The sequence below is a fragment of the Sarcophilus harrisii genome, chromosome 4, assembly GCF_902635505.1.
Source record: "Sarcophilus harrisii chromosome 4, mSarHar1.11, whole genome shotgun sequence".
Lineage (NCBI taxonomy): Eukaryota > Metazoa > Chordata > Mammalia > Dasyuromorphia > Dasyuridae > Sarcophilus > Sarcophilus harrisii.
The window spans coordinates 23983391-24007709 of NC_045429.1; the positions used below are offsets into that span (position 1 = coordinate 23983391).

Below are 24319 nucleotides of genomic sequence, written 5' to 3' on the forward strand. Positions count from 1 at the left end.
GGCCCCCGGCGCCGATCTGCAGCCCCCGGTCTCCAGTTCCGTCCCCTCCCCTCCCCTCCCCCTCCCTGGGGGGCGCCCTGGCGCCGGGCCCCGGCCCTCGGGCCGCCTCTGCCGGGCCCCGCCCCCCGCCGGCCCCGCCCCCGCCGGCCCCGCCCCCTCCCCGCTCACCTCCTCCGCCGGCCCTCCCCCCCACAATGCAGTTCGCGGCGCGACGACGGCCATGGCGGCAGCGGCGTCCTGAGCTCGTCGCGTCCGGGCCTCCAGCGGCAGCGGCGGCGGCGGCGGCGGCGGGGAGCGGCGGGCGCAGCGCGGACAGCGGGCGCTGGGGCCGGGGCGGCGGCGGCGGCGGCGGCGGAGGCGGAGGAGGGGCGGCAGCAGCGCAGCGCGAGCCCGGCATGAGGAGCCGCCGCGCGAGCCCCGCCACAGGTAGGCAGCCGGGGGCAGCGGGGGGCGGCAGGGGGGGCGGGGGCGCGCTCCCCGTCCGGCCCCCCGTGGGGCGCCAGTGCCCAGCCCGGCTCGCGGCTGCAGGCTCCTTTGCTGGCGCGGGGGCTGCGGACCCTCCTCCCGGAGCCCCCCGAGAGAGCGCCCCCGAAGGGGCTCGGGGGGGCCGGGCAAGCGGCGGCGCAGCCCGCCCGTGCGCTCCCCGCGGAGCCCGCACCATCGATCTATCAACTGATTGATCGGTGTCTGCCCGCCTTATCGAAGGGCGCCCCGCGCCCGCTCCGGGGCCAGGGTCCCCGAGCCTCGCTCCGTCCGGGCTGCTCGCGGCCGCTTCCCTCGGGCGCCTCGGAACGTGCCTCCCCGGACCTGGGCGAGAGAGGCGGCCGAGGAGCCCCCCGGAGGCTCGGGGGGAGGCGGGGGGGGGACCCTGCTTCCGATGGGAGGGGGTGGCGGAAGGAGGATCCCGTGCCCCTGAAATGTGGCGGGGGTGACGAGCCGGCGGCGAGAGAGAGAAAGTTGCCTCTTTCCTCCTCCTCCTCCTCCTCCTCCTCCTCCTCCTCCTCTCCAGTGGCGCGGCCGGGGTCAGTGCGGAGGGTCCAAGTTTGCGGGCAGCAGCCGCCCCCCACGCGCCCCCCCCTTGTCTCGGTCTCTCTCCCCAGGAGTCGTTTCCTCGGAGTGTAGCCTCCGCGCTGAGCCCCGGCTTTGGAGAGCTGGAAGGATGGGTTCGCTCTGACACTTGGTGATGTTATTCTGTCGTTGTGTGTAATGTGGCAGGATCCGCTCTGTCTCGAGCCTTGTAAGGTTTGCAAAGGGCATTTTCCAGGTGGTTTTTATGTCCAGAGAGAGACGGCTTCTCGTCGTATTTGATTATTAATGAAAGAAATGTAAGGGCTTTGGGGGGGGGGGGGGAGCGAAAGTCTTTTAGTGATGTGTCTCTGCTGTGTTTTGCAATTCAGTTATTCATTGAAGTTCAGGTGGAAGGATCCAGAAATGAAACTTATTAGGAGATAGCTGGGAGTGGAAAATGAAAGTAATTGGCTTATCGAAAATTATCAAATACCTAAGTGCATTTGCATATTGATCCGCTTAGAAATGACACAATATAATTGATCTGTTTTGAAGAAAAGACTCCATCCCAATGGACTTTTTTTTTTTTTTTTACAATTCCTAATCATATTTAAAATAAAATTTAAAGAGTGTTTGGGACATAGGAAGTGCTTTTAAAAAGGCTTTGTCTATCTAAAAGTCCCTGACAGCAGATACAGGAGTCTTTGTGTTATTAGGAAAGCTAAGACTTAATCGAATCTTTTGCTTCCAAGAATGTAGCAGTGTACAAAGGTGGACCAGGAAATTTTTGTTTTCATAAAACATGTGATTAAAAACAAAGTTGAATTTTAGAAACACTTTTTTTTTTTTAAAGCCTTCTTCCAGCCACCTCACTTTGCCAGCAACTGGTTGGAGAATTTCTTTTGAATCTTAAAGCACATTCTGATTTGTGAGAATACCATCAATCCTTCAGTGTTTTTACATTGTATCAGATTAGGATCCTCCTGTGGAGAAAGTGTTTAAATGAATTGTCACCAGAAAGTTCCAGCTTTTAAGAAACACATTTTTTGATATATAACTGCTTGTGACTTATCTTTATCCTAGTTCAAAGAAAGCCACCAAACTATTGTTAGAGCAAATTAAAATTTGATTCCTTCTAGAATAATTTGTATGTACTTATCTTAAAGACATTTTGTTGCTGGACACTGAGGCAGTTGCTCCAAATAAACTTTTCTTCTCCCTCTTCCTTCCCCCACCCCCTAAAAAAGTAATTCTAGACAGAAGCTGGGGGAAAACGATAGGACATCTCACAGTGGGATATGTGGATTTTTCATTCTGAAGTCTCCCAAGGATACAGAATTGTTTTTATCTCCTTGATAAAAAAGATATAGTCACTCTGTTTTTGCATCCGAATCTAGAAGATCACACTATTTGAAAAATACATAGAGGCCAGCATGACCTTTTTCATAAACTTGGCCATTAAAAAAAAAAAAGGAACAAGTATATAAATGCAAAAAATAAAAATCTCAGGATATTTTCTTTCTCAACCCCGTGTTCAGAAGAGTGGTTTGAACTGCCATATAAACGTAAAATAGATATTTTTTAAATGTACAAATATGGTTTAATAGATCACTTCCCCACCAAGAAGTTCATTGTTTTCCCATAGTTGTCAAGAAGCATTTATTGAGAACCTACTGTGGGTCTAGTGTGCCATCTTATTTAGCCTTGCAATATACTATTCCTATTTTGTAAACTGAAAGACTAAAGCACATTGAATTGACTTGCTTAAGATCACAGTGTGATTGAACCTTGGCCCAAGGCCAGGCCTCTTGGACCAGTGACAAATTCACTTTGGGTTTAGGAGCCTATTGATTTTTTTTTCAGATTTTAGGGTTTAACCATGGTGACACTATACACAGAGACACACATATACCCCTTCCCGCCCCCAAAATGAAATTACAAATTACCATTGGATAACTTAAATTGAACTTTTGATAAAAATTAGTCTAGATAAAAGATCTAAGTAAGGTCTTTCCAGCCACAAATCCTATCTCAACTTTAATGTTTTTAATGTGAATAAGAGGAAAATGTTATTGTTCGGCTTTTTAAAGATTCTTTATCTGTCCTAAATCATGAAAAAAATGTTTTAAAGATGACCACTATTTCCTTTAGAAGAAGGCAGAGAGGGTTCTCTGCTAGCCTCTCTTTACTGTTTTCCACCTAATCTCTCTCCCACCTCTCTTGGCAGTTTTAGTCCCATTGCTGTCTCATAAACTTACCCAGTAAAGGATTTTTCTTGTCTGCTTACAAATTTGTGCTAAAGTTTGAATGTGTATTTGTACACTGTTCACTGCTGGTGCTTGCAAGCACCAGAGTATTGGCTTCCAAATAAGCCTAGAAAATTGTTTGATGAAACAAAGTTTTATAAACCTGTCTTGTCACCTGGAAATCCAGGTACTGCTCTACATAGAGTTACAGAGGTTTTTGAGTCTTGTTCAAGCTCCAAGGCAAGGTTTTGGAGAGATTTAAGTTTAGGTTGAGCTAAAGTTGAAGAAGGGACATGGTGCTCTCTCTGACATTAAATGTCACCCCTTTCTAAATTAAAAGTGACCATCTGTCCTGACAAAGTCAGGAAGTTCATCCATCCCAAGATAACAGTTGTTTTATTGAGATGTAATCTCAAATTCCAAATGCTGCTGTTCATTCATTTTAGCTTATATCGGGACACCAATAGGATGAATTTTTAAATCCAGATTCTGTAAATCATTTGGCTTTTTTTGACAGTAAAAACAAAAAACACGCCAAAAAAAACCCTTTTCTGAATCTTGATTGTTGATTGTTAACATGATTTTCATTCTCAAAATTGGGGTTTGAGAGGAATCTGGGATAATGGAAAGAGTAGCACTCATTTGAGATTGTGATTACTCCCTTGGTTTTATCTGGATGATCCTGGAAAGGTCCCTTTTACCTTGAGGGGACTAAATTAGAAAATTCTGACATATTCTTTGGTTGGTGATCCTCTCTGATTTTACACTCTTAATTTGGGGGGGGGGGGAGAAATGATACAAAAATATTGCTTATTGTGTGCTAAGAAAAAGTAGGCCCTTTTCCTTAGGAAACTCCTAAAACAAGTACAATCTAGAATATTTTACATGATAAACGGAATTACAGAAAAGATAATGTGGTGTGAAGTCTGAGGTGGAAGGTCATGACCTGAGCGATAAGGAAATAACTGGGGAGGGAAGTCATGGTAGATGAAGAAGTGAATGATTTAAATGTTGTAACAATTTCCCCAAATCTTTTTCTGTTAAATAGTAACAGAATAGTAACAGTTGATGCAAATACTGAAATTTATCACATTGTCTCAATTATCAGTTTGTAAAATTCAAAATTAGGGAAGATTTCAGTTATTTTATTTTTTAGCACTTAATAGTCATGCCAGATTAAATGAGGGGCTGATCCTCAGCAAGCCTTCATCATGCTAGAGAATTGTCACTGGACTTTGAATGGATGTGGTCTGCAGCCCCCTGTTTTCTCTGAGTCTTTCTGGTGTCATTTTCTGGCCCAGTGTCTGCTTCATTGGTAGATGAGAGAAGAGCAAGCCCATTTCCATGAAATATTTTCAGGTCTGGCAATTACTAGTCCTGGGTTCTCATCTAATTGATCTGAAAGTAATGAATGAAATGGTATTTCACAATCTCTAGCTTTTGAACACCAATATCTCAGTTCCATATTATCGAAGCAGCAGCTCAGCCAGATCACAAACTGCCATGAACAAGTGAACCCCCACATCAGGTATACACTACTGATGCTCTGGAGACCCGCTTGAAACTGGGAAGGAACAAGAAAGCCAATGTACTACTTGGGTAGGCTCCTCTGTGACAGAGTCAGCCCTGATTATCTGTGTTTTCTCAGAACAGGGAAAGTACGGGTTGGGTAATTGAAATCCATGGGTGATTCCCAGACCTCATTTTAAAAGCCAGTAATTTCAGTCTGTTCCCTTAACCAAACCACAGCTACTGAAAAGAAGCAAGATTTTTATTTGTCCTGACCACCTTGGGTGAAAGTGCTAAATGAGTTAAAGGTTAGGTGGCTGGAGAAAGTTGGAAAAGGCATGGATAATCCACAAATGAAACATCAACTTCCAAATAAACATTTCAAAATCCTACTTGTTCACAAGGGAGGTAGGGAGAGACAATTCTGATCACAAAAACTCTTTGGAGTTACCCAGAAAAAGAACTGGGTAAATTTTTTAAGCTTTAATAATTGTAACTCTAAATAGTGATAACTACATTAGGGTTCTAATTAGTTTTCCATTAGAAACATCAAAAATCCTTTGCTTCCTATTTTAATTTTAGTAAATTTTTAATGTTTTTATTCAACAAGTATTCACCAATTATTGAATTTGTGAATTATTGAGAAATAATCTTCTATTGATCAAAGAGTGGACTTGTATCGATCACTGTAGTAATGGCATCAGTAGCAGGCGATAAAGTATGATTTCGTTTGAACATGTTCTCAGAAATTTGCAATATTTTTGTCTGTTAAACCTTAGGATAGGTTAATTAGCCTATTGCTATCATTCCAGAATAACAAATAACCAAGAGTTCCATATTAGGTTTTAAGATTTATTAAACATTTTTAATGATCTCTCTTCATTAATAATGCATGCAAACATTTCATTATATGAAGATATTTAGACCTCTGGTTATTTGGACTATTTTGTTTAGCCAGCAGGGTAACATTATAGGCAAATGCAGTGTCCTTCCTTATAGAACATGAGTTTCTTATACTTTTTTATAACTTGTTGAATTAAAGCAACAACGGCACATTAGCAAAGACTCCCAGGACTTCCTGGTTTATTCAGTTCATTTCCCCAAACATTTATCAAGTGCCACTAAGTTATTCTGCCTTGGTGATTTACTTGGTCTTGTGAATTTCAAGGGCTCAATCAAAATGGATGCTCTGTCAACCCAGATGTTTTATGGGTCTGCAAAAAGTCTTCTTGTTGAATTTACAAAACGAATGGGGCCACTCCATGTAGATTAGTGTGGCTTCCTGGTCTGGCTCACAGAGCAGTTACTTACTTGGTCAGCACCTACCCCATATGATTAGGATCCTAGTCTTGTTGGCTGGCTCTAAAGCAGAACTTGGAGGCCTCATAAAACATTATTTACATACAACACCCGCTTCAGTTTAGCCATCCCAGCTTGCCTGAAGTGAGCAGGCCCTCCAGTGCTTAGATCCCTGGAGGAATTCCGGTCACTAAATCCGGAAGTCATTCAGTGGAGAACTAAGGGTTGGTACTCTTTGAATTTAAGAACATTTTCAACAGTGAGCCTGTCAGAAACTGGTTCTAGCAGTATCTATTTCTGCTTGCATTTCTAGGTTAGAGAGTATAGGAAGGGATGGGTCTTAAGACATCTCTCAGGTATCTAGATTTTCTTATAACTCAGTTGATAGAATTCATAGAATCAACAAGCTTTTTGTTGATCACCTTGTATTACTAGCTGCTAGGATCATAGAAATATAGTGTTATAACTATAAGGAGTGATAGAGGACATCTGATCCAACTCCCCTTCTCAGTTGAGGGGACCAGGGCTCAGAGAGATGGTGACTGACTGCCCCAAGTTACACTGTCCACACAGTGCAAGGACATGAGTTTGAATCTCCCTAGCAAGAGTTAGGATCCCGACAGAGGTCCTTATTTCAGATCCAGAGCTCTTTTAATGGAATTAGCAATCGTAGGCTATTCAGCCAGACATTTGGGGGGAGAAGAGGAAGAAAGGAATGGAGAGGGGGCTCATTCCCAGCTGCCAGCCCTCAGGACTTTCCACTTGAGGTTTCTCAGGACCGTTACTGTACTCAAATTCCTTGATGCTTTTAGAGATGATTTAAATCATTTGATTCATAATCCAAGAGATAACCACAATTAAGAAATGAAAGTTCACTTTAATGTAGTTATCTACATTACCTTAAGATGGTATCTCGCCATCAATTATCACAAGGTATTGTGATTGTTTTGTGATGTTTAGAATTGTTTTATAGCGGATTCAAGAAATGTCATAGTTCTGTGGTGCCCAAGTGGAAATTGAGGCACAGAATCGCTATTGTGCTTCAGGTATTTTTTTTTTTTTTTTTTTACTGTGAGGGGCATTTCCAGCAGTGAGTTCTTCCCCACTTCCATTAAGAGGAAAACTTCTCAAAAACATTTAGGACTCTTGCCATATTTTATGGGCTACTCTCTTCATAACTCCCCTAAGACTTAGTTTCCTTATCTGGAAAAATAAAGAAATTTGTCTAGCTTATCTAGAAGACTTTTCCCAGCTCTGAAATTCTATGATTCCAAGGGTAAAGAAAATACTTTTTTTAAAAAAATTTCACAAGTTAAATAAAGGAATTTTAAGCATGTTAGAGCTGGGGTCCATTTGATCTTAACAAATATTAATAGTACTTGGAAAGGAAATGGAAATAAGAGCTTCCCAGAGTATAAATTTTTACCTCTTCCTATATAGCTTGATGCTGATAAGCTAGAGCAGTACCTTGTATTTAGGATCCCAGACTTCTAGTCTGGTGTATCATGTTGAAGTTCGTCAAGAGGAGGTTGGAAATGGACCAATATGTCTATGCTTTTCCCTTGAAAAGGAAATGAATGCAGTCCAGATCCTGTCATTTTGTTCTGCATTGTTAAAGCTTCTGCTCTCTTTATTGATTGGTTTTTTTCAATTGCCTTGAATTCCCTTTCTTGATCACTTTTAAAAAGAATTAACTAGTTTAATGATGCATTTGTTTATTATACAAATTGTTCACATTGTAACAGCTGAGAATTGGGAGGACATGTTTGTGATCAGTTTAATCAAGTTTTACTTAGTTCTACAAATCTTTTTTGAATCTGTTTTAGGAAGCAGAGTCCCAGGATCTTAGAGCCTCAATTTCTAAACTCTTCATACACTTCCTCTTTCTGTCTGAGTGGTTTCTAATAAACTCCATAACAAAATCTCCTTCCCAAATGTTTCCCCATTTTGGTTCCTTGATTTCTTCACCCAAGTTAACATTCCACTGGTTTTATTTTTCTTCCTCAATCTCTTACTGGAGAGTTTTACTCAATTATTTCTCTGGCTGTCCTGGGACATTCTTGGGAAGACAGGAGCTTCTTTCTCAAAATATCTAGCTTTTTCTTCAGGAAGAACCTCAAATTTCTTTTGAAGTTTGAATTGTACAGCTGCCTTTTCTCTCTCTCTTATCCTGTCCTGACAAAGAAAACCCTTTTTACCCATTGAAACCTTGTTTCTGTTTACACTTTTAAGAATCCTTCATTCTTCCTAACAATCTAGAGTGTAGAAAGGTATCATGTCATCCCTTCATCTTCTTCGGGAGAAATATCAGACATAGAGCACAAAAAATAGGCACTTGATAACAGAATTACAATTTCTTCAACTTTCTATAGAGGTTGAGATTCCCAGTCTCTTAAAACTGCTTGTGGATGTTTATCTACTAAATAAATCTACTGTTTAAAAAAATTATATATATTTCACATCCAATTTGCTTACCTGCTCCTCCCTATTCACTCTGTCAGTCTATTTAGCTTTCTTTCGTTACACTTGTGTTTTCTTGCCTTGCTCTACCTTGTGTTACCAAGTACCTTCTCCTTGTTTTTCTTGAGTCTTCCCTCTTCTTCCTTGATTGTCCTTAAGTCTTTACTTATTTGTTACCCTCTTTTTTAACCTCAAAGTAGAATCCAGGTCATCATTACTCATATTGGATTCATAATTTCATCAGTTTCTCCCTAATGTTTGCCCATTTCTCCTTAACTTTTGACATACTTTACCTACATGGTTTCCCTCCCATAGGATTTTATCTTTCTTCTCCTGTTCTCCCCTTACTTCCTGTACCTCCCTTTTCTCATGATAGCCAGTAGGATAAGTGCTCTACCCTCATCAATCCTTATCTCCAGTATTGTGTTCAGTTTGGATACCTTGAGAGGCTAAAAGGTCTTGAATCAGTGACATTTGAAGATCTGTTGAAGTGACTTTTGAGGATCTTGGTGTCTTGAGCCACATCGCTTTTCTCAAGTCTTTGAAGAGCAGTTTTGTAGTGAGCAGATCAGACTTGCTTTTTGTGGCCCTGCGGGCAGAACCAGGTGCAGTGAGTAGAAGTAACAGAGAAATCACTTTTGACTTCATGTCAGGAAGAGCTATCCCACAGTGGAAGGGGCTGCTCCCGAGAACAGGGAGTCGGCTTGTCAGGTACGATTCTTTTTTGTAGAGGGCTTTGGAGTGGAGTCATTGGAGGCCTTTCACAACACTCAGATTCTATAATTTGGTAATTTATTCCCACCATTTTTTCCCCCTCGAAGCATCAGAATTTTACTACTATCAGGTTTCCTGTTTATAAACAGGAGAGTCCTTAGTTCCCAGTCAAGAACTCCACCTAATAAAATATTGGTAAGGTTTATTTCACTCTATAGCAAACAAAAAGGATTCATGCTTAAGCCCATTTACTGGGGAGGAATCTTCCTTTCCCTCTCTGGTAACTTCCCCCCACTTTCCCCAGAACCCTAAAGGTCTTTTGTACTTAGACTTCCCTTTTATTTGAACTATGCCATTTTCTCCCCACTCGCCCAGCTCCCAGGCCACTCAAGGAGAAAGTATTTAAGGTGGATTGTATATGTCCCCAATAGAATTGGCTCAACCAGAGGGACAGAGAACAGTTGTCTTGACTGTTATAGAGGCTGAAGTCAATTTCTCATGTTTTCCTCTTGGGTGAAATGAAGTCTCCCTTGCATTGTTTTTTTAGCCTGAGAACTCTATACTTTTTGGTAGCCATCTAGATGTGAGCCCTCCATTCCCTATGAGCCGTAGCCTCAGGATTGCTTCTCTGATCCTGCAACTTGCACAGAGCTCACAGTACCAGTGAAAAGCAACATTTGGTTTGGCTGCTTGTTCTTTTTTGTCCCTGGCTCCTGCTTTGTCCAAGAACTCCTCTGCATCCAAGAAGCATGGCCCAGAAATTCCCATGGTGTTTGGACACTGCTTATTCACTGTTACCGGCGGGAACTCCTCAGCCCCCTAGTGCCACTATCTCTGGGACTTCTCTCTTGAGGGGTTTTATGGATAGACAGGCTTTCCTTAGAGGGAATGGAACCCGATGTTCCAATCCAATGTATCAATAGTCCAACCCATCTATGTGTGTCTCTTTTCTGCAGCTCCGGTCTACCCGTTTTAAAGGCCACGTCCAAGGGAAGCCCAAGTAGCGTCATCCTCAATTTGGTGTCCTTGGAGTCAGACTACCCAGGGTAAGGTATCATACACCTTATGAAGGAAATTTCAAAAATAGCAAAACAAAAACATCTTGCCACCCTTAATGTCAAAGAATTAACTTTGTCAGGGGAGTTTCATGTCTCTTTAAGAGACATAAAAGGTATTTAGATTCCTCTTGGGTGCAGCCCAGGCAATTACGGTAACTATTAAAATGGTGTTAATAAGTGAGATTCCATAAAAACATTTAAAAGCTGTTTTAAATTTTATTAGATTAGGTGACTGATTGCAATGATATTGAGGAATTAATTTGAAAGATATCTTGAGCAAGGGAAAGAAAGCAAAGGTATGGAAAATTCTCAGATCTTGTAACGATCCAAAAAAGGCAAACTATTAATCAATCAGCCAAATAATTGTTAATCACCTATTATGTGCAGCGGGTACTATGAAGACAAAGAATGAAATAATCCCTGCTCTCAAGGAGCTTAATTCTATCTGGGGAGACAAGTATATAAAAATAGATACCTGCCTTCCCATCTGGATAGACTTTTTATGAGAATAATCTCTAGGTGAATCTATGACTTCTTCAGTGAGGGGATTATAGATGAGCAGACTCTTGTAAAGGGATAGTCTACAGTAAACTATATTTTGTCATTAAACAGTCTACTGAAAAATGTAAATAAGATCCTACTATGCTTATTGTTGATTAAGTTTTTAAAAGCACATTTGATTCCATCAGAGCAAAATGCTGCTCCAGATTGTTCTTCCAATAAGGGATCTCCATCAAGACTACTTAAGATTCCTTGAAGGATAATCAACAAGTGTTTATTAAGCAGCTTCAGGAGCCAGACTCTGCTGAGTGCTATGGGTCAAAGACTCCCCCAGAATGAAAAAGTCTCTACTTTCAAAGAGCTCCCTCTAATCATTAATGTTAACTGAGGCATAAAACAGTAAGACAAGCCCGCTAGCATTGTACACATTTATCGTCCTGCCCTTGTGTACAGTCCCAAGTGAAAGAGGTATTCTAGATCCTCCTGTTTGTACTGTTTCCATCCAGCCCCCATACTTGCACAGTGGAAAAGATACTGACCAAATTCTAGGGGAAGAAGAATGTCCATTTTCTAGATTGCCATACAGTTGAACAATCTATAGCTCTCACTCATTTTTGTGTGTATATCTTGTGTAGATGTTGCAAACAGACAATGGGAAGGTCCAAAGTGTACAGGAGGAGGAAGGGCAGAGTGTGCCGAATTTCTTGGGAGAATGACAGGATTCTTTTAATGACCTCACAAATTCTTCCAAAAACACATGCCAGTGTTCTGCTGGTGGCGTATGGCTGCAAGTCAAAGAATTATAAAATAATCTGCTGCAGAGGCAAGTAGAGAAGCACACAGCAAGTGAACAGGCTGCAGGCAGTGCATCTATTAAGAGTTAGGAAAAATCAAGGTAAAGGGAGGTTGTGAAAAAGGTGACAAGAGAATTAATATTTGAACAAACCGTGTGGATGGATGGTTGGATGGGTGTCCCCCTGGTACATTCTCAGTGTCAGGAAAAATTGAGAGGGCCTCCTCAGCCCTTGGGTGGTGGGTTCTCTGTGGTGAATCTCAAGAAGAGCCAGAACAAGAATTGAGCAGCACGAGTTGCAGACTTCCTCCAAAGAGTTGGAGAACCCCTGTCTGGTCTTGTGGGTTGGAAGGTCAGCCAGGCACAGGTGAGGAACAGTTGATCTACTTACCTGAGTCTGAGGTTAAAGGAATCCAGCTCCCCAATGACAAGAGAAAAAGGGAACATTTCTACTGAAGGAATATTAAAGGAACGTGGCGGGGTCACCCATTTGAAATATCTCCTAACAGAGGTAGCTTAGTATTCTACATTATCTCACTAACATAAGGCCTCGTGCTCAGGAAATGAGGGTTGAATTTCTTATTTTAGGTAAACTTTTTTTAAACTAAAAGTTAACATACTGCATATTATTTCTATTGAAATATTTTGGTTTTGGCACATTGGACCAGCCACAAAAAATTCACAATTAAATCCTAACATACTTTATCTAAGTTAGCATTCTTAATTTTATATATTTGTAACTGATAGATTGTGGAACTTAGTGAATATATAGTTCAGGGGTTTACGTTTGAATTTAGCAGAATTTGTTTTTACCTGGAAAAAAGATTATGTTCAGTTTTAATCTTTATTAAAAATGTTATTTGGACCAAATCTGGATTTGGGCTTTTAATTTTATGGCAAGCTGAAGAGTGAAAAATCCTGGTGTTTTTAAAGTGTAACATAGGTACATTTGAAATATAGAAATCAATTAGCAGTAAAATTGTAAGGCCATTTCCTACTTATTAAACATTTGTGTTTTGTGGCATATGCGTTGTTCCTCCTCTGGGATGACAATTCCCATTATATCCCTAGGACTAAATGGATTCTGGTGGCTTGATTTTATTAATGTCAATTTGGGGTGATGTCGGTGGTTTTGTTCACTTATCATTTATTTTTTCACAGAATGATTAAGCTAGTCATACTTCTAGAAGTGCAGAAAGTCTATTCAAAAGTATTTTTCTTTGTCTAAAAAGGCCTGTGAAGAAAAAAGTAAAGATTAACAGTGGAAATAGGAAGAGCTTGATTTATGAAAGGGTTACCTGGTTAATATCCTGGAAGACATGTGGATTCACCTGGTCCAACAACTCAGAATTTCTGGGTTCCCTACCTTTCTTGTTTTTACATATTAACTCTAAAGATTATTGTTTTCAACTTTGTATTGGTTGATATTTTTATTGAGTAATTACCTCCTACTCTTCAAAAATTCCCTTGTTGTTTTGATGTCATGGTTCCCATAATATCATTAGAACCTCTTCATTGGGTACCTCTCCAGTCTGTTGTATTATGAGTATGATTTAATTCATTGTGAAATGATTAGTTTCTGGATTTGGGTATTTCTCATTTTAGGAAATGATTTTTTTGAAACTTCATTATGTCCCTTATCAGATGTTTATTGTTCTTGTTGTGATTTTGACATTTTGATTGATTGATTATTTGTTTACTCCAACAGACAATATACTTACCTAAACTGGATTGAAAGACACGCACATTACTAGAGATCATCTTTTTAAAGGTATCTCAAGAGAAAAGAAGCAGGTCTTCATAATAATGGAAGAGTCCACAAGCTCTAAAAATGGAAATCATGAACCAAGGAAGTCTGCTCGTGTTGTTTATGAAGAAAGCAAAGCTCTTAGAGCTCCAACCAATCAGAATTTGAAACCTAGAAATGATAGAGTCATAAGGGACATTGGAAGAAGTTCTCCAAGTGGGAATAGTAACAAAAAAAATAAACAAAATGATGTTTGTACAGAAAAAATAGAACTTAAATCATGTAAGGTAAATACCTCTAGTGTCCCAGGCACCAAAGACTTGGGATCAGTCCTTCAAGATCAAAGTCATGGCAAAGCAAAGAAGTCACCGGGACCACTCGCCACGGGAGAAGGTGTGAAGCCAGTGAGAACCCAGCAGGTGGAAGACAATGCTCCAAGCTCATCAGCTCCAAGCTCATCCGCTTCTGAGAAGGACGTAAAGAAAGAAACCTCACCTACTACTGTCCAAAGAGGGAAGCCAGCTCTAGAAAGTGCTCCGGGCTCTCCGAAACTGAAACCATCTACAGATCATACCAGTGACCCTGGGCATGCTGTTTCAGGAACAGAAGACAAATCTGATGACCTGAGTAAGTAGGAGTTACTCTGCACATCACCTTTCTTTGGAGGGAGAGAAGAAATTTCCGTTAGAAATGCTTCCTAATTTGGATTGCTTAATTACCTTTGTTTCCAAAGAGAAGTCTTTGTGATATATTTTCCTCTTAAAGCTAAATTCAGTTTCATAATAGATCTGAATGTTGGATGTTAGTTAATAATTACATATTACTTTTAACTGATCTTTTGGGGGGAAGAGCCAAGGAGATGGTGATTAGGAGGCAGGGTTATTAAGTGATCTGTCCAGGTCATACAGGTAGTAAGTTTCAAGTGTCTGAAGCTAGGTTTAAATTCAGTTCCTTTATCTACTGCGCCACCTAGCTGCCCTACTTTTAACTGATCTTAAAGATTATTTTTGCTTTTGACTTTATACCTTCAAAAACTATTTCAAAAACCTCATTTAGGTCCTTAGTGAGCATGCAGCTATAGTTTTAGATAGGTACTTGGTAGGTCCCTATTTGTTTTTTAAGAGTTCCAATGCTTTGTCCATATTTAGTAAACCTAATTACCCTTAAACAGCTTGAGAAATAGATTCATAGAATATTCGGGTTGGAAGGAGCTTTATCTTATGTCTGGAAATGACTGGTTAGAGTTGATAGAAACCTACCTCTCCACACTCCCTAAACACAGTTTTCTGTCCATTGTAAATCAGATTCCTTCTGATTTTGAGAGGATGAAGGACCAAAAGAAAGTGAGAGAGATTATTTGATTATCCCATCTATTTCTAGTCTATAGAGATCTGAGTAGTAATGCCTTCAACAAATGTAGCATTTAGGTAGAAACTGCTTCCAACTCCATTGAGAACGATCTAGTTCTAAATTTCATTTCGGACTCATTAAGCACCCCATTTAGCCTTATAATTAACCCAGCTGTTGCTTAATGATACATTGGCCATGTCTCCTGAGTGTTTTGATGCCAGTTTCATTGGAATTTTGAATGATTCATCTGTCCCAGGTAACTTTTCCTGATGCGCTGAAATTGGAAGGAAACAGTCATACTGATCCTGGCTGGTTGTAGAAATGAACAAGCTGTGTTCCTGTTTTCAGTGTTCAAGAAGACCTCCGATCAGACCATATCCTTAGAGTATCTGGCCCAATACACCCTCTTTTTATAGATGAGCAAACTGAGGCTCCAAGTTGGAAAGTAGCTTGCCCAAAGTTGAATGGCTGGTAGAAGTGTTGGAGGCAGGGCTCAGGCTCAGCTTTCCTGATTTCAAGTCCAGTGAACAATGTAAAAACAAAATTTTCTTTTCTTTCTTTTTTGCTGAGGCAATTAGGGTTAAGTGACTTGCCCAGAGTCACACGGATAGGACGCGTTACGTGTCCAAGACTAGATCCTCCTGAATTCAGGGCTGGTGCTCTATCCACTGCACCACCTAGCTGCCCCTAGTGAAAATTTTCAATTAGATAATATTTTTAAATTTGATTTTATTTACTTTTAAGCCTAGGCACATTTATTAGTTTCACTTAAGCTAACAAATGGCTGCTCGGTTTTTCCAGTGCAACTTAAATTTATACTCCCCGCTAAGGTTTACAGAGTGTTTTGTCCATATTCTGCCATTTGATGCTCTCAAATTGGGGTAGAGATGCTATTTATTATCCCTGTGTTACAGATGAGGAAATGGGAGTGGAGAGAGTGCCTTGGCCAGATTCCTACAGCTCCTAAGAAACCTGTTACAGGCAGGATTCAGACTGAGGGCTCCCTTAGTCTATTGCTCGACCTCTGTCTTTGGGGGGCTAGAGAGAGCAGTGGTTTTTAAATAAATATACAAGGGAAATGACTCCAGATGTCTTGACAACCCTCCCTTTGCTTCGCTAATCTTATTTTTGTTTTTTTCCATATAGTGAAAATTGTCTAATCCTATTAATGAGGTCTGAGCAAATGTTATTTCACTTTAGAGCTCATAGCCAGAGTGCTAGGGATCGATTCTGATCCAGCGACAAGGAAGCATGAAACCTTTCCTGAGCCCTCAAGTTGGCGCCTGCCTGCTCTTGGGCCCATGTTCTTGACCTCTTATTAGCCTGTTTCTCTCACAGGTGTTGTTGTTCCCAGCCCTTTTTCTCACTTCTGCTTTCTCTTTTATTCTTAATGGCTTTGTCTTCCTCAGAAAAAGTCGCAGGTAACTCATAGAACAGAGACGTCTGATTCTGTTGTAATGTGGTTTTAATGGAACAATAGTAATCAATAATGTTCTTCAAGTAGGTCAAGTTCCACAAATGACCTCGCAGCTTCACTCATGGCTGTGGATCCAGTTGCCTGGGTAACCCGGCTGAACCTTTGAGCTTTTTAATCAAATTGGTTGTGAAGGCTGCTGGTGGTTATGTCTGCACCATTAGACTTGACTTGGAAATTTGGTATACACAGGTACCTGTGTTTTTACCTCCACATGTGGAGGAATGTTTTTGAGCAGGTCTGAGGACAGGAGAGTCTACAGAGTCTAGAGAGGAGTCAGAAGGATAGACCCCTTGTTCATACAGTGCATAGATTGCTGAAAAAGCACATAGGAATTGGATTTTTGTAGCTCAGACCAGGTCTCAAACTAATTTAGTGAAACTTACTTCTAAAAGGAATCTTAAAGTGATGTCTTTTGTAAAAAGTGGCCTTATTATGAGAGTTTTCCTTCCTGTTGTCTCCTCCTGCACATAGATAGATAGATAGATAGATAGATATAGTATTTAATTTATCTTCTCTAAGGTCCTATTTTGGTATCTTAGGGCTGGCAAGTAACCCTGGGCTCTTGAAGATTGGGCAACAGAACAAGTTCTTCAGCCAGACTTATGTTGAGTTTGAATACCGAGATCCTAAGGTCCAGCCCCCCCCTCATTGTACATAAGGGGAAACTGAAGCTTCAATGGCACAATAATTTATTTAAGGTCACCGAGTAGTAACAGAGTTAAGATAGAAACTGCCATGCAGGGCCTTCTACATGCCAGACACTGCACTAAGCAATAAGGCCCTGCCCTCAGGGAGTGTATGTTCCTGGGTGCCAGGCCCTCTGTTCTTCTTGTTATACCTTGTGGTGACAGCAGCGGCTCAAAAACTGTTTACTCTCTAAAGTGTTCTCTGTTTGTTTCTTGGGATGCAGAAGTGAATTTAATCTCAGAGTCTTGTCTTGTGTCCCCAGAACTAACGGCAGGGAGTTCTGGGGCCAAGAACAGGAAAGGACTTGTGTGCTTCTGAGCCCAACATTGGCCATGAGAGAATACCCTCTGATCAGATGGTTCCTGTCTTGGCTGTTAACTCAGGGCTGGTCTGGAACAAGTCAGTTCCTTGGGTCCTCACATATGTGGATCTCCCCCTTGTCCCTCTTCCCCTGTGCTTCTGGCCTTCTGCCCTGGAGTATTTGGTGAGAGCCCCAAAGACCCGAGTGTGGCTTTCCTCCAGCTCTCCTCTGGGTGCTCTTCACGTTCTCCCCCAGGAGTGGGTGTGCTCCAGGGAGGTTCTGGCAGTAGCAGCAGGTGAACTGAGGTGCTAGGAGAAGAGGAGGGACCAGGACATGCAGCAGGACCAGGTCCGAATCCTGGGCAGATCTGGACTGTTTGGAGCTGCTTCAGGTGTAAAATTGGGCACTAGCACACTCCTCACAGTGAGCATCTGATGAGAAGAGAGTGTCATGCTTTGTGCTGCCTCGGGGGGACCTTGGTCTTCTACTCCGAGTGGGTCAGCAGGCTTCCTGCCCCGGAAATGGCAGCTACCTTCTTCCTCTTCTTCATGTCCCAGGCCTCCTGATAGTGATGACTTCCTGCCTGCTTCCTTCTCCAGGTAAACTGAAGAGTGCTGAGCCACCGAAAGACCCTCCTTCGGAGCTGGATTACTTAGAAAACGCCACCACGATTGACGAGTCGACTCTGACCCCTGAGCAGAAGCTGGGGCTGAAGCAGGCCGAGGAACGCCTGGAACGAGATTACATCTTTCGCCTGGAAAAAGTAGACTATCCTCCTTGGCTTCTTGGGGAACTCGGGGCTATGCAGCTTCTCATTCTTCTCCTTGCATGTCTGTCCCTACTGGGCTGGGGGCTGGCCCTCTTCCTCCCTGGTCAGTGGTTGTGGGTTCCACACTTCTCGGTTCCTGGCTGCCTCCTTTGCTCAGACACGCCTCTTCCTCTGCCATTCATCCCTGAGAAAGTGGGGAGCTAAGGACTGAGTTCATGATCAAGGGCCAGGGTGTTGGACAGAAATCATGCTGGGAGGGAGTTCATGGGAGTTTGGGTGATGGCCCTTCCTGATATGGGAAGAAGGGTCTGGGGAAGAATTCTCCAATAGGAAGAGCTCCGACTTGGAGTGAGGGAGGTAATGGCAAATTAGCCAGTCAGAGAAGAGTAGAAGCATTAGGCCCAGGGAGGGGGTGGGGGTGGAAGGTAGGAAAGAAAAGGAGGGGAGAAGAGGGGAGGGAGAAAAGGCAGGAGGACCAGCCTTACAGAAGGCCTCCAGATTGAAGAAGACCCCAGAAATGGTATCCCCAGTGCTCCTTTCAGTGTTTCTGGCCCACCCCTTTCCCATTTTGTTCTCAGCTGCTCTTTCTGGCTGCTGGCAGTGGGAAGCAGCCTGGTATATTCCTGGGATAAAGGAACAAGGTTGTGATTGGTAAAGGGCTGGTTCAGAAGAGATGGCAAGGGAGAGGGATATGGTATGTTGCTGGCTTGGGGCATTTACTTAGTAGGAACCTAATATGAACATGACCCATACCCTCTTCTCTGTCATTTCACTTTGCTCTCTTAATCCTAGCCATGTTTCCAACCTAACATGTACAGTGTGTTTGGGGACTCCAATTCCCTTTTCAGCTTTTTAAAACTCAGCAGGATTGTCCCTCCCAAATCCCTTCTGGCTTATAAATGCCCATAGTGCCTCCAGTGGCCTCATCTAAGCAAAGCGCCCTCACGTTTGATGCCATAACTGAAGTCTCTTATTAGGAGGGCATCTCACAGCTTAGCGGGTGCTTTTTGTCTGTGTTAGGTGCCCTGGCCCTTAGAGCACCCTGAATTAGGCAGAGCAAGGCCTTTGTACCGAAGAGAGAAGTGAAAGTAGCACTCCAAGTAGGGTGTAGGTCTCCCGGAGGAGGAGGGGCTCTGAGAGGGGAGGGCATGCCTTCCTGGGAGTGACCCGGATGCCTCATGGCAGGGAACTCCAGCTTCCTCATTTATCTCGTCGCTGATAAAAGCACCTAGTGAGCTAGGGAGGACTCCAGCCCTTGTGGCCACTAGATCACAAATGAGGAAAGTCTCAGATGACTTCATCTTGGTCCTGAAGCTCTTGGGGACAGACTCTACTCCTTGACTTAGATTGGGCGATCCTGTCACATGCTCTTCTTCTCTTTCCCTACAAACACATATTGTCTGATTAGGTCTGGTAGAACCAGCTATTCTGTAACCTCGTTACATTACTATTATGTTACCATAAAATTTGAGGCTATACTCTTGAACCTAGTCAAGAGTATCAATGAAGGCAGATTTAGAAATGGTCCGTGGTGTCTCTAGTTTTACATTCTAAAGTATGTTTAATTATGGAGGGAGGGGGTATTTCAGGAAAGATAGCATCCCTTAGACCGGGGTCACTCTTGTAAAACACACCAGCCTTAAAGGAAAGATGGCGCGGGCTGAATTCCGCTTTATGGCAGCATGCTCTCACTCCTCCCACTCCTAAAGACCCCGGACAGCCATCTGACCGAGCAATGTGGCAGGGCCAGCATAAGAGCCTGCTGGCGAGTGCAGTGGCACCCCCTTAGTGCTGGGGGGGGAGCAGCAGCACCCTCCTCGGGGCCCCAGTCTTGGCCACATGAGCACTTAGCTGAGCACCTCTTTCCCAGCCTCTGCTTGGGCAGGTGAGTTACTTGACAAGGGGGCAGGACTTGCCATTTCTCCCAACTTCATTTCACTTTTCTGTCACCTAAATTGGTTCCTACTAAATTTGCCTCTTCCTAACCTTCAGAGAAGTGCATTTGAAGGTCTGATTTGTTGATTCAATTGATTTAATTGAGAACAGCCCAACTTGGGTGTTTTCTAGGCTTCATGTCTTCTGTTACCTCTTCACTTTTCTCTTTCAGCGCTCCCCGGAATACACCAATTGCCGATATCTATGCAAATTATGCTTAGTTCATATTGAAAATATCCAGGGAGCACATAAGCACATAAAAGAGAAACGGCATAAGAAAAATATCACGGTAAGTTTTTTTTTTTGTTTGTTTGTTTCTTAAATTTTCATGTCAAAAAAGAATGTTCTATTCGAGTTTTTAATCAGAGTATAAGTAAAGTCCCTTTGCATTCTCTAAAATCTGAATGTTTAAGTAGGAGCAGCACTCCATATGGTGATGGTCAGGGAGGAGGACCTGTGTAAGGAGCAGAGTGCTCCTCTTCCAGGCTGGGGGGTCACCAGCTTAAAAAGGGTGTGAAGTGACAAGCCAGGGGCCATTTTGTTGTATTGGCCACAGCTGCTGCTTCCATGTGGGTAATTTGGTGTCTTTTTCTGGGGGTAGTAGACTTTTTATGCCTTTTGGTAATAATTTGGTATAGGTAATGATTAAAAAAAATTTGGCTCTGAATTTGCTTCCTTACTTCCATGGGTACCTCTGATGTACCTTATTAGCATTGTACTAGGGACTTAACTGCCTTTTGTATTTGATTTCCATGACTACCCAACAAACTATTCAGAACATGTCATGTAACATTATTTTTCTTTCATTCGTTCATTTATTCATTCATCTGAACCTGTCATCACTCAACAATATGAGAGCAGAGATCTATTAAAAACACCAGATCCAATGATCCCTGGCTCGCTCTTTCCATGTCTCTCCCAACAACTGGACCATTGGCTCATCCCACTGAATTTTCCACCTCCCAGTCAGCTGTTTGTGGTCCTGTGGGATCCAGTCTACACAAAGCATTATGTGTAGGTGAAAATAATTTTGTTAAAGTATTCTTGCATCATCTTCTCATTAAACATGCTGCTAATATGCCCTGTTGGTTGAACCCTTTAAGAAGAAAAGCGGGCCTGCAAACCTAAGTGCTTGGCCAAGAAGCGTACTCTAATTGGGAATTGCAGATAAACCCAAGGACGTTTAAAGAAGGGAGGTATCTTGCTTCCCTGGCTTTAGAGTTCCCAAGGCTAGGTGAGCTCTATCTTTAGCCAAGCTTTCATTACAGAGAGACTTTTAGTTTAACAATGAACTAACCTCTGGCGGGAGGGGCTGCCTGGAAATAGGAATAGCGACGGGACGAGCTCTCTCCTCCTGGATCATTCATAAAGTTGGTCATGGCTGGTGTCGACCCCTTAGACTCTTTGACTCGAGTCAGCTTCGGAACTTCTCTTAGGGCAGAGCAGTTGTGACGGTCTAGTCTGGGCTCAGCCTGAGAAAAGCTTGCCGCCTGTTAGAAGGGCCTCAGACGCTTTTACTATGAACCACGTGACGATCCATCGTGTAGAGGCAGAGAATATGTAATGTCGCCCCAGCCGCTGTTATTTCATCCTGATGTTGTGATGGTGGGGTATGGTTCTAACACATTAATGACAGCCTGCTGCCTGAGGTACCCACCACTGGTGGACAGCAATGATCTGCGGGAGTATCGGTGCCTTTCCCCGTGCCATTAATTCCCTGAGCTTGTCTGCTTACTTTCACCACATTGCTTATTGCTCATGTAGAAACATTCCCGTGGAACTAACTGCTTCCTTACCTCCCCTGTGTTCTGCTTGCCATGAGGAGATTGGATTAGATGGTCTCTAAGGTCCTTTCCAGCGAGAAATCCACCCATCCTGTGTTTTCCCAGAGCCCCTTGGCATGGGAGAGGATGCGCTTAGATGGTGTTTTCGGAAAAGTTTGCCTTCTTCCCCCATTCCTAGGGACGAGGGTGCCCACTTTGCAGCTGGACTGTCTCACAATGATAATAGAGGACGTCAAGCTGCAGCTGAGACAGAGTCTTCTTGTCTTATCCGAAACACAGACACCTGCTCCGTTGCACCTGCCATGCTGTAGTTTGAGGCAAAGAATGAGGCATTCTGATTTTATTCAGCACAATAGGAATTTTTTAAAACCATGTACAGTTTTTCTATATGCTCATTATCCCCTAACTGCTCAAACCCAGGCCTTTTCTCAGTCGTCCTCCTTCTGCTGCTACTACTTCTGACCTTCCTTCACTTCTGACCACAATGTTCTTCCCTTGGCTCCTCCGACCTGGCTGCCTTTCCTCCTTTGTTTGCCTGATCCAAATTCTCATTAGTGAGAGCTGCCCGTTGCCGCTCCCTGTGTCCCATGGCTGTGTCCTGGGCCCTTGTGCTCTGTCTCTTTGTTCCTACGTCCAGGTTTCCAGCTATCAGACAGCGCTCCCTGGACTTTCCATCTTCCTTTTAAACAAAACACAACTTTGTCTTCCTCCTTCCGCTTTGCCCATTGGTGCCTTTCAGGTCACCCAGACTGGAGACCTTAGAATCCTTCCTTGTTCCCTTTCCCCTAGGCCCTGTGGCCAGTCATTTTGCAAGTCTCATTGCTGCTGCCTCCACAGTATCTCTTGTGTCTTCCCCCTTCTTTCCATACTCATTTGCACCCTCCTCAGGTTATTGCAATCCCTCTTCATTGGTTTCTCAGCATTGAGTCTCTTTGCTCTCAAGAGGCAGCTAGGTGATTCAGTAGATAATGCACATGGGGTTGGAGACCTGGGTCTCTGGGTCACTCTGAGCAAGTCACTTAGTCTCTTAAAATGAGGACCTCACAGGGTTGTGAGGATCAAACAGATTGATATTTTTAAAATCCTTAGCATAATACCTGGCACTTAGGAGGTGCTAGATCAAGGCTTACTCCCTTCCCTTCTGTCCTAAGCCTTTCTCCAAAGAATCCTATAAATTGGTATTCCTAAAGTACGTGTCTGACAGCATGACCCATCCCCACTCAAAAAGCTGTTTCCTCTCAAGTAAAAGAGGAATCCCCCCTCCCCTGACACTTCCTCTCTTCTCCCTTTTCTGGTCTCCCTTTGACATCTCTGGCCCTCTCTGTGGTTCTTTGAGTCTAACCTTCTATCCATTGCCTCTGGGTGCTTGTCTCCTGGGCCTGGAATGCACTTTCTCCTCCCCTGGACCTTTGTGAGCCCTTCCACTTCTTTTAGCCGCCTCTTCTGTGAAGCCTTTCCAGATTCCTCCCTGATGCCTTGGACTCTCCCTCTTGAAATTATCATATTAACTTAAGTACATGTTGCCTCTCCTTCCTAGATTTTAAGCTTAATAGGTGCTTGGTAGGTGCCTAGTAAATGTCTTTTTGTTTTGTTTTGTTTTGTTTTGTTTTGTTTTTTAATTGAATTGGAAATAGGATTTAGAGCTGGAAGGGCCCTTAGGTATAGATGATCTAGTCCAGGCCCCTCACCCTGATAGATGAGAAAACTGAGGTGCAGAGATTAAGGACTCACTCTAAGTCACCAAGTTAGGAGGTGATAAAATAGGATTCCTAGCTGGTGCTTAACAGAAGGCCTTGCACGCAGTAGGCCCTTCATAAATGTTTGTTGAACTGAAACTCAGGCCCTCTGACTAAACTCAGAGGCCTCTAGGCATCTTTACGCTGCCTCCTGTATTCATAGGTTCACCTTATAATTTTTTGTCCCCTGATAGGAAAAACAGGAAGAAAATGAATTACGAGCCCTGCCACCCCCTTCCCCTGCCCAGCTGGCTGCTTTGAGCTCCACCCTTATGCAAGCAGCAAAAGAACAAGGGATTTCGGACAATGACTTTGGGTTCCGGCAGGAAATTGTGACCGAAATGGAAAAGGTTATACAGCAGCGCCTACCAGGTACAGAGGCTTACCGTCATCATCATCATCATCATCATCCTCAATCAGGGGCTTTTCCTCAAAGGTCTTACACAGAGCCTCCCATCATCTTCTTCCCCTGTTTTCTCTATCATAAAAAAGTTTAAATTAAAATTTTTACTTTAAAAAGCAGTTCTTCTCTGCCTTGCAGGGACTCCTGTGAGAGTCATATTTTTGTATTATTTTATCTACAGCACAGTGAAGAGCTGTTTCTGTTTTACAGAGGGACAGAGAGGATTTAAGTAAATAAATGTGCAGCCACTAGAACGCATCCCTGCCTTAGCAGCAGCATCCACAGGATTGGAATTGTGAGCTTAAACCCTCCTCTTAGAGATCCAACAGCCCCTTCCGTAGCCCTTGAGAAAAAGCCCTGGTGGGTTGCTGCAGCCAGCGTAGTTGCGAGCCTGTTCTCGCTTAGCTGGAGCCATGGATGAGAAACAGCTCCCCCCTCAGAGGCCTGGGATCACATGACCACCATACCATGCCTGCCCCTTAGTGGGGGGAGACTTCTGACCCATAACAAAGGGACCAGAGGGTTCCATGGAAGAAAATAAA

At 43.1% G+C, this 24319-nt stretch overlaps 1 protein-coding gene across 6 annotated transcripts in view; it reads left to right on the forward strand.

The window, feature by feature from the left end:
* Positions 1-352: 352 nt before the first annotated feature.
* Positions 353-24319, forward strand: part of TUT4 (terminal uridylyl transferase 4) — a 62918-nt gene continuing 38951 nt past the window's right edge. For 3 of the 6 annotated variants that reach the window (XM_031969111.1, XM_031969114.1, XM_031969113.1), the window contains exons 1-7: positions 353-426; positions 10193-10282; positions 13297-13962; positions 17750-17913; positions 20027-20143; positions 20716-20868; positions 23569-23746. In XM_031969111.1, coding sequence (XP_031824971.1) covers positions 13395-13962; positions 17750-17913; positions 20027-20143; positions 20716-20868; positions 23569-23746 — 1180 coding nt within the window. In that variant the 5' untranslated portion in view covers positions 353-426; positions 10193-10282; positions 13297-13394. Of the gene's footprint in view, positions 427-10192; positions 10283-11348; positions 12100-13296; positions 13963-17749; positions 17914-20026; positions 20144-20715; positions 20869-23568; positions 23747-24319 lie in introns of those variants that run through there. The other 3 variants (XM_031969115.1, XM_031969116.1, XM_031969112.1) reach the window with 2 other exon arrangements.